Raw genomic sequence first — 10,684 nt, forward strand, 5'->3', positions numbered from 1 at the left:
CCTGTGCCGGGCCTGCGAGCGGCCAGGAGCTCGGTGTTTGTGGTCCGGGCGAAAGTGCCTTGGATCGCCGGCCTCGAGTTGCGCAGCAAAGGGGGCGCTGCTGGGGGGCGGATGTGACGGCGCGGAATTAGGTCTTTTAGTGCCTTACCTGTTTTGGTAAGGGAACTGACAGATGTTTCAGGGCAGTACTCCAGTAGAAACGAAAAACGGTCGTTTCTGTATTACATTTCAGGTGAAACCGTACATGTTGACTACACTGTGGCATGTAAGTCTGGTACCTTGGGATAGGCTTCAATTTTCTAGTTAAAACTAGTGATCCTGTCTTTTTTATAAGTGGGCACTAATGTTTTCTATAGTAGTGGTTATTTTCTGTGGGTTTTTTTTTCACAGCAGATTAGAAAACAGAGCTGTAACTGGGAAAATTAAGTCATTAATCTGGTTAAAATTCTGCTTACACTTAGACCAATAAAATAAACTGGGCAGGTGATCGTTATGTAGACAACCTATGTGGCGAGTGGCATTTGGGGGAAAAGCAGAGATCTAGCCTATGTGCTTTTGTTCTTGCATGCTTAACAAACCTACTGTGTCCATATGATGTGTAAGCTCTCTACAGGCTAGGTTGAGCCTGATATTAAAAGACCATGAACAGAATTGTGCTCTGACTCAGTCTTGAGTAGTCCAGAGACTGAAAATACTTCTCTCTGATTTCAACAGGAAGGAAGAAAAAGAAGTAGAAGCAGAAAAAAAAATTCCTCAGGAGAAAAGTGAACTCAGCCTGATCTGTCCCCCACCACGCAACAGAAACTATCTTCCTCCAGAGGATATACAGAGCTGCCTTGAGTTTCTTGTCAAGAAGATTTTTGGACCCTCACTTCCTGATAATTGGCAGCAGACACCCCTCAAAGAAACCAGGTTAAAGTACTGCCTCCTGGCTCAGCTGGCAGCAGAACTTGATCATGCTGTCCCTAATTCACAGCTCCACCTGATGCGCACTGCTGAGGATGTCTTGAATTTCTATAGCACTCCTGTGAAGGATATGTCCAAGTTTGATGAACTGTGCGCTGCAGAGCTACCCCCGAACCTGAAGATTATCTGGGAGCAGTGAGCTGCACCACAAAGCACAGCTTTGCTTTGTGTGTGTTCCTAGCGCAGGACTGCAGAGCAGAAGCAGAGCCCTTTCATTGTGGTAGTAACTGAGTATGTGACTATCACTAATAAAAGTTGATTTAACTGTCTTCATGATGTTTCATTGTTTCTGTTTATTATATACATAAAAAAGAGCAGAAGTTTTCCTTGTGAAACAGTGATGCAGTGTGGTCACTAAGGGTACTAACATACCTTCTCCCCAGCAGAAGATCCAGTGGGGATAAGCAGGAGGACCAGCTCCCTGGTTTCATCCCTGCACCTCATCAACTTCTGGGTTTGGGTCTGAACTGTGTAATGGGCTTTTGCAAGTGCAATTTGGGTGTGCCAGGAGCCCTGCTCAACTCGGCCACCAAGAGCAGGGCCTAGCAAACTCTTGGGAAGGAGCAGGGAGGTAAGACAGCATATTTTTTTTCCTTTTTTCTTTTTGTCCCTTGAGGTTGAAAAGAAGACCCTGTCAGCAATAATGTTTCTAAAAGCCATCACAGGTGCCATCTTAAATAAAACCACATTTCTGGGAATGATCCAGAAATACCCTGGTTATACCACTCGCTCTCCTGAACCCTAGCTCCCCTGGTTTCTTTTAGCCTATAAAATACCTGAGGCATACTTAGGAACTGCTGCTTTTGTGAGTTACAGTGCTTAGTTTCTTTATTCAGCAAACTTCTCAGGTACTTTCTTCCCACAGCTCTGAAGAAATTTAAGAAACCTCCTCTTTTCTGCTTTTGAGTCCTGGGGAATCAGAGAAGAACGTAAGTGTACTACTGCACATGCCATTGCGGGGTGACAGTTTCACTGGTCACTGTGGATGGCTGTTCCCTGCAACTTATGGGAAAAATAGTGTGATAAATAGCTAAATCTGTGTCATCTTGTCTGCTTCAGAGGCTGTTTGGGAGTAATGAATTGGAAGTATCTTTTTAATGAGATTGCCTTCTTTCCCTAAAAAAAAAGGAGAGATACTTGCATCTTCTTGCTGCTTCTTACTCAGGACTCATGATTTAGAAAAACATTTTCAGTGGTAGTTGCACTTTCTGCGCATTCCCCCTTTCTGTGTCTCTCCCAGTATGTAACTTTCATAGTTCTTGTAATCAGAAGAGAGCAAAAAACAGGACTGAAAAATAGGAGGATGGGCAAGAAAAGGGCATCACAACCACCTCATCTCATGTTTTGCTGTGTTTGAGTTGTGTCAAATTGCCATCTCCCCATTCTCAGATACTTTAAGGTGCAAACCTCACGCTTCCACCAGCACAGCTGTGCAAGAAGCCACAGGGGTTGACATACACAGGAAGGGGATCAGACATGGGAGTTTGAGATCTGAAACTCTGAACTGCTGGTAACAAACTGAAAAAGCAGAAGTTGGAAATGAGATCAAAGTCTTGCATAGGACACCTGTGCCATGGAGGGGCTTAGACTTCTACATGTCTAAACCCTTTTTTTTATGCTTGGGCTTTCACAAGTATCTAATTTCTATTGAATTCAATTATAAATAAATAAAGTTTTGCCTATTCATTTGCAGAAGGGCTGCTCTTTATTTGGTTTAATGGAAACAGTACGGAAGACCAAATGAAAGCGTAAATAAGCTAGTCAGGAGGGTATTTAACAGTACCTTAACAGAAAGCCTGGATGCCAGACTGGGTGGACCAGTGTCTCCATGAGAGAAAGTTGTGGTGCACTACAGAGGCTCCTGTGTGTGTACAGCACACATACAACCAGGTGAGGGAGGCTGCCCTACACCACTCTGGGGGGGCATCAGCAAAGTCTGTCCATTCAAATTTAGAGAAGGATGGACATTTCATTTCAAATGATGACCTCTGGTTTTGATAATGTGTGCCAATTTTCCCTCCATGCATGATTATGACAGGAGCAGATGGTTTTCCTGATCCCCAGAGTTGTGTTCCAGAGCCTTCACACAGCCAAGGGGCACAGTCCACAGGCTGGGAGGAGCAAGACCAGTTCTGCAGGGGCACCTGCTTCCCTGTCAGACATGAGAATGATGTGCCTCAGAACAGGAACTAAAAAAAGAAAATATCCAAAGGCTGATTTTTCAGTGGGTCACAGATTCAAGGAGGTAGACATACTTTGCTCCTGAAGAGAAAGGTACCTAGGAAAAGCAAATGTGCAGTTAGGTTTAGATTTCTTGTGCAGGTATTTATTTGTAAACTGGAAAAGGCTGAGAGTACTAGAAATCTAAAATGGTAGCAAACAGAGAGAGCAAGCCAAGAGGAAATGCAGTGAACGTGTGTGATAGGTCTAGCTTCATCTAATCAGTCATCCAGAACTTGGGCATTTGCAGAAGTCTCCTGAGTGTAGGCATCCCTACGTACCATGTCAGAGAAGACAGCAGGGCTCACTTATTATTAAAAGATCTCTCTTACCATGCTGCACTGTAACAAAGGATAAAGCAGTCCTTCAGGAAGTGAAGAAATGAGATTCAAATCCTTCTTCAACCTGGAGGATGGGAGAGAAACTCAAACCCACATCTTCCACCTGCAGACAAACTGCCCACACCACCATGCTAGAGGATAAGCTGAGGGGCACAACATCGCTACCAATTCTCTGGAAGCTGTTAACCAAGAATGGAAGATTAATGCTGTTGGTAACAGCTCTCTTGTGACACAACCCCAGGGACCACAGCTACAAAAGCTAAGCTATAGCATATGAAGTTTTATCTTAGAATTCAACCCCCTGCTAACCCTTTGCAGTATGAATGGCCTTAGGTGCTGCTGACTGGGTGTACTGAATGGAGTATTCATTGCTGAAATGCTTTCCTAATGTAAATATTCTAACAAGGACTGGTTCCACAGCCAAATTTCTCCAGCAGAAATTTTCCGTGGAAAATCTGGATCAAGGTTGTGGTGAAGGAGCCAGAACAGTGCAGGTTGTTCCTCACAGCCACAGAAAGCCTGCATAGCCCAAGTCTGATCCTTATATTCCTAAGGCTGAAGCAGACACCAGTTGAGTCAGAAGAAAATACCAACTTGGAAGAAACACCACCAGACCACACACAGACATCCCAAATTTTCTTTTTCTCACAGGCAAATAACAAAGACCAGGTGGCACATTGGGTTTTTTTGATAATTTTTTTTTGTATCTGTTTTGGAAAAAATATACAAAAAAGCCAAGAAGAACCAACATGGAAATGTGAGGTAAACATTCTAGTAAAAGTACAGACAAAGGCTCCATTCTTTAAAGGAGACACACAGCAATTACCATGCTAGAAGAATGAGATGCAGGAAAATCCTAGAAACAGTGAAAAGTCATGTAATGAAGCCTTTGCCCCAGTTCTAGCCATTATAAACAGGCTCTTTTTTGTTAATCCCCCACCCCACTCCCATTTAATTATCTTTTCATTCGTTAAACAAAGTTGTTAAATTGTAAAACAGCAGTTTTGATACAAATTCTGTATGGCAGAATTTACAAAGATGCAGACTGCTACTACAGACTGTCAGTTTCAAATCTTTTTGACTTGCCAAAGCCCTTCAGTGAAAACTACACTGTTGGGGCAAAATTGGCTTCTTAGTTCTGACATTCTGAATGCCAAGTAATGCCACACCCCTGGAGAAGTGCTGTCACTTTTCCTTTGCACCAGTGTTACTAGTTACCCCACAAATCTATGATGAAGTTATGGAACACTTAAAGCACAGCCTCAGCTCCGCAGTGGTGGCTGTATATCCCCATAGTCAATTCCTGAAGCCAGGTTTCACCGGGAGCTTTAGTTGAGCCTCAGGGAGGAACAGAGATCTAGGGAGATGATATAGTCAGCTCACATGCTATCAGCTACTACTATAACTTTTAACGTCCAGCCTGTCTATATTGCAGACCAAGTACATTGTTTTAGTTATTCTTCAATAACTAGCACAATCACCCACACCAGAACAATCAGGCTTTGATTCAGTAAGATGCCTAAGGATATACTTCAAGACTGCCAAGCAGTGTGGAAACTGGATGGCCAACTGAGGGCTTAAGCAGCAAACTGAATCAAACATGGATGCTTATTACTTGTTGATAGTATCATTAGGGTTAGATTCCTGATCACTGTTACTTCAATCTGAGTTAAATATATGCAGTTGCTTCAGATCTATGCTGAGTTTACTCAGATCAGAATCTGACCCACTGGTAGAAGCACTTCTTATGGTAAGAAAAGGTAAAAGTGAATTTTTTTTCAAGATACATAAATTAAAAAATGAAAAAAAAAATCGTGTACAAATATCACATAACAACAGCAACAATTCCATAGATGTAGTTCCTCAGTGCACACTTTAAACAAGAAAAGATTTTTTGTTCTTTTTCCATTTTGCTTTTAAATTCTGGCATAATAATATTAAAGCTGACAAAAAATCAGGGCAAGCTACATCACTTCCTCATACAAAAAAGTACAAAACATTAGCCTCTAACTAGACATAACATAATACTGGTCATCACAGTTAGACATTTAGTAACTGTGTGTCTTGGAGTATTGTACTGGAGGGTAATAAAAAATAGCATCTGTTGCCTATCTTCCATCTCAGGTTACTTCAGTCATGGAGGCAGAGTGATTCTGCAAAGAGGAAAAGGCAAACACATGAACATTTGTATACATTTTGGCATTTACATATCCTAGTGTGTAAAATGAATGAGAAAAACCTTCACTAATAAAATCTGTTGTCCAGCTAACGCAGGGCTTTAAAATGAAGGGACCACTGCAAATGTAACTGCTGCCTATCCTGATCTTGTGGTGGAAAATGCTCAACTTAAGACCTGCTTCTGGGTCATGAGCACTCTGGCTAACAGGCTTGAAAAACAAGGGGCCCATTTTTCAATAGAGGCTTTCAAACTGGACTGGATCCTGTGCAGGACACGCCAGTGCAGGCTCAAGTACTTCATACAGTCACATAACTAATGCAGTGTGTCTGTTCTCAGTCATGAAGAGCGTTAAAGGCCATGGTTTGGCTTCACGGCATGTGTGCATGTAGGTTCTACACAGCTTAAAACCATATAGAGATGGGTCATTATGCCAAAACACGTGCAGCCACAGATATATAGCAACACAGAACGTATTTTTAGGAGGAAACAGTGGTGATTCAACCTTCTTGGAAGCCAATGTCCAGGACTTCAGTGGAAGTACTGAGTTGTCCATGGATCGTGTTGAATCTGCAGTTTGTGTGGGTGCAAGGCAAAACAAGAGCAGCAATGGATGCAGAAATCTGCACAGAGAAGGATGATGCACCTTCTATATCTGAAGAAACAGTAATGAGCAGGCACTCCCAATGACTTGTTTATAGTAGCTTTAGAGTATGATTATTTTTTTCCCAATCTACTCCTACATGGCAGATGTATGGTCATTTAGAGACTGACAGCCTGAATGAGGGAAAATTGCAGTGTTGTTTATAGTGGACATCAACAGTTAAGGCCTAGTCCCTACCTGCACTTCACAGCCCAGAAGCTAGAGATAGCTGACTAGAGAAAATGTTTCTCACAGTCTATGAATATTTTCACCTGTTCATCTCTTTTGTCATACACGATAACATATGGATATGTAAGTAGCACTTAGTTTCTGGACTGCAAGAGAAAGTTAATGCACACAGTTCTGCAGATTTAGTTGAAAGCCTTCCAGCAAATCTTTACCTAATCAAAATTGACTTTTAAATTAAGCAAACTATTCATAGGAGTTAGAAATGGTGTCTTTTCCATTTTCATTATAACTCCTATTTTCAGTTTATTTGTAAAAAGGTTTAACAAAAGTTATTCTTGATCTTGCCACACACCATGTACACAGGAATGACAGGCCATCTAGTAAATGAAGTACAATTTGAAGAACAAGTAAATTACAACATGGCATTTCAGATAGGAAAGGACTGGGTATGATTCAGTTACACCAGCACAGCCATTTGAAGTTAGCAGTTCAACAGAAACGCCATTAATGATTATGCTCCTGCTAACCTATTTTTTGCAAGCTTCAAATAATGCTATTAACTTCTCTTCTGATGACTTAGATATAGAAAACAGTAAATTATTTCTCCTCATAGAAGATTCTGAACAATAATAAGGATAAAAAACTAATCTCTATAAATTTTTCTGGACAGCATGGTTTATCCTCAGGATTACGAATGTTAGAGTAAATCCTTAAGACAGCCCAAAGCATTCCAAAGCTTAATTAGAAAGAATTATATTTACTTTTCTCTCAGTTTCCTATTCTTATAAGCAAAAGTTTGTTATTACAAACAATATACAGAGGCATGTAAAATCCTACTGCTTTAGCTTTGGATGTGCATAGGGGCAGAATATCTACAGTATCTGGTAGTTTACGGGATAAGTGACTTAAACCAAACTTTTCCTGATGCAAATTAATTCTCTTCAATGGGCTTAATGTTAGGAATAAAACCAGCTCCCTGTGTAGTTATGTATACAACTTATTTTACTCTGCTGTAACAGAAATTGTTTGGCGATGGTCTGAGAGGATTTACAGTACCTGTGCACTCAATGTCTCCAGAGGACTTTCCACTCTTGGAAAAGCCATGAGTGGCATTCCTCGTGGGTCTTCAGGCTTCGGTTTACAAGGAGCTCCGTGAGTGCCTTTAAACTTATGGACAACACATATTGCCTGTGTAATGCAAGAAACATAAAAAAAGGTAAATTCAGCATGTTCTGTCCCCAGGAAGAACTCACAGGAATTACCATCATGGGTCTCACAGCTGCCGGTTTTTACAAAGAACTTAACCTGGGTTTTGGTTCAAGACATCATCTATCTCAGCCTTGGGCTACAGTGCATTTTCTGATACAGTCGGTTGCAGTGGACTACCTTGGCAAGTGCATTCATCTGGCCTCTAGTCTGAGGTGATGAAACATTCTCAGCCTTATGTTTTATACAGCAGACTCCCATGTTCTACTTCATCATCACAGAACCACAGAATACTGAAATCATGCATTTTATTGGCCTAATACTAGCTTCAGACTCTGACCATAATTTCCCAATGCCAAAACCATCTCACTTGATGGCTGAAGCTACCTCACATCTGGATGACATCAAGCTCATTTAGCACCACTCTGGCATACTTCCAGCACAATTGCTGTAGTGTTTGTCCTACAAGCCCCTCCCTGATGCATGACCAGGCTTACTGCACCTGTATGGTGATGCTAATGACAGCAAACACACATAGCAGGTTGGGGCTTGGGAACATGATGAAAAAAAAGACATCCAGGAGCTGGCACATCAGAGCAATTTCTGCAGCTAGCTGCTTACTGGCAGTTCCTTTTTGATGGTCTTTAGACCTGAGCAAGGAGCAGGTGAGCCTTGGGCTGGCAGCAGGAGTCTTGCAGTAGTCTTTCACCACTGCAATTGGGCTTGTGATGCTTGCAGGGTGGCAGAAGGTCTACAGGGCCAAAATGTGGCTGTGAGCAGGCTGTCACTGCTAGAAACAGGTACCAGGAGCACACAGATTGCCCTGACCAGATAATATGGGGAGACAGTCTCTTATGTTGCATGCGCTAGATTGAAACTGCCTTTTCCAGTGCGAATTGGACAAACTACTTGCATTAGAGCCAAGAGGATTCAGGTCAGAGGTTGGAGACATCCTTTTATTTAAAGGGAACAAAGGAATAAATTATACGTGAAGATTTATTGTTTAGGTTTTTTTCTTTTTAAGTACAGAATAGAAAAAAATAGTGACAGAACTATCTAGATTAAAAGGACCTTTGAAAGCTAATCCCTCCTCATTACAGGGATAAAGTGTCTGTTGCTATGCAGAGGATAGTTTTGAACCATATCTTGATTAAATGCAACCAGGCACAATTCTTGGTAATAAAGCAAATAATCTTGACTGCTGTGTGGGTAAATCAAGGGTAAATCTCAGGAAGAGATCCCTCACCAAATAAAACACTTAAACATTCGAAGTCCAGAGAGATGCTATTCCCAGATGCTGTGGAAAGGCCTTTGATTTACATTTGGTTAACCTGTGAGATTGTGAACAATTTTAGCTCAACTCCAAATGCTGCAAAAGGAGGTAGTGTTGTCTACCGACCTTCCTTTCTATTGCAATTATGGTCTGAAACAAAATGAGGAACCAGGAACAGTGCTTAAGAGCTCCAGCAAGCACTCTGTATCCCACATTTTTGCCATATACCAGGCAGGCAGTGAGGTTTTGCAATACAGGGGTGTGAGAAAAGTCTCAAGCATGCCGCCTTTCCAACATAAGCTGAAATCTACACCATTGCTTGAAAGGGTCCAGTGCAGAGCCACAAAGATGATGTAGGGAGTAGAGCATCTCCCTTATGAGGAGCAGCTGAGGGAGCTGGGTCTCTTTAGCTTGGAGAAGAGGAGAGTGAGGAGTGACCTCATTCATGTTTATAAATTTGTAAAGAGCGAGTGTCAGGAGGAAGGAGTTAGGATCTTCTCTCTAATGTCAAATGACAGGACAAGGGACAATGGGTGCAAGCTGGACCATAGGAGGTTCAACCTGAACATAAGGAAGAACTTTTTCACTGTGAGGGTGACAGAGCACTGAACAGGCTGCTCAGAGAGGTTGTGGAGTCTCCTTCTCTGGTGACATTCAAAACCCACCTAGACATGTTCCTGGGTGACCTAGTCTGGGTGATCCTGCTCTGGCAGGGGGGTTGGACAGGATGATCTTTTGAGGTCCTTCCAACTCCCAACATTCTCTGATCTTTAAAGCAAGCTTCAGGACAGGTCAAGTAAGAACATGTACAGTAGTCAAATAATCTTGAAATATATACAATATACAAATGGCATCACATTAGCCTTATTAATTAGTATCAACCTTATTTCGTATTGGGCTTTTTCTGATGATACCTTTAATTAGATGGGGCTAAAACTGGTTCTTAGCAACTGGATTAATCAGCTTCAATAGGCCACAAGAGAACAGTAATTTTTTATTTTTTTAAACTGCTGTATTTTTAAAAGGAATGAGGAAGGACTGATATGCTTACCAGAAACAAAGCTACAGCGCTCCCCAGGATGAAGCCTGCGATCACGTCCGAACAGTGGTTTCGATACTCAGAAACTCGGTTTAGGCCGGTGAGGAATGCAGCACACAGGGTACCCAGGCACAGCATGGGTTTGGCTAGCCTGCTGCTCTTTGTTTTAATTGTGCTTGTGATGTACATCTGAAACAAAGTGCAAGCCAAAGGTGAAAAAGGGCCAGAAATACATCTTTTTCCACCCAGACAAATCTGAAATCAGCAAAAATGTGACAAAACCCATGATTCATTAAAAAAGCATTGGGAAATGGAGGAAGAAGTTTAAGGTAATTCAGAGAATACTTTTAAGAGAACAAACCAGATACTGTTAAATGATGTTTCACGATGTCAAATATCTCATCAACTGCGTTTTCGTACTGGACTTCTTCTGAGTTGGAATGTACAGGCTCACTTTTACTGACTTCCAACTTGTGCCAGTACTTGTTCATATGCTAGGAAACATGCATGCTGAATGTACATGACTAAATGTTTGCCAAGGGAGTCAAGAATTTGTGTTTATGCTCCTGCAGAAACTGTAATGTGCACATGATGGAGCGCACAGCATCCCTATGAGCCACCTGCTCCAGCT

At 41.8% G+C, this 10,684-nt stretch overlaps 2 protein-coding genes across 2 annotated transcripts in view; one reads left to right on the forward strand and one right to left on the reverse strand.

The window, feature by feature from the left end:
• Positions 1–1,105, forward strand: part of MRPL50 (mitochondrial ribosomal protein L50) — a 1,974-nt gene extending 869 nt beyond the window's left edge. The window contains exon 2 of the mRNA XM_010190962.1: positions 715–1,105. Within this exon, the coding sequence (XP_010189264.1) occupies positions 715–1,105 (391 nt within the window). The remainder of the gene's footprint in view (positions 1–714) is intronic.
• A 4,330-nt stretch (positions 1,106–5,435) lies between these two features.
• Positions 5,436–10,236, reverse strand: LOC104545751 (lipid phosphate phosphatase-related protein type 1). Its single transcript, XM_010190961.1, has 3 exons — positions 10,066–10,236; positions 7,592–7,723; positions 5,436–5,680 (listed from the first exon to the last, which is right to left on the reverse strand). Exons 1-3 carry the CDS (start codon positions 10,189–10,191, stop codon positions 5,648–5,650), a joined length of 291 nt encoding a protein of 96 aa, XP_010189263.1. The 5' UTR covers positions 10,192–10,236; the 3' UTR covers positions 5,436–5,647.
• Positions 10,237–10,684: the final 448 nt, after the last annotated feature.

This window comes from Mesitornis unicolor, unplaced genomic scaffold (genome assembly GCF_000695765.1).
Source record: "Mesitornis unicolor isolate BGI_N332 unplaced genomic scaffold, ASM69576v1 scaffold20198, whole genome shotgun sequence".
Lineage (NCBI taxonomy): Eukaryota > Metazoa > Chordata > Aves > Mesitornithiformes > Mesitornithidae > Mesitornis > Mesitornis unicolor.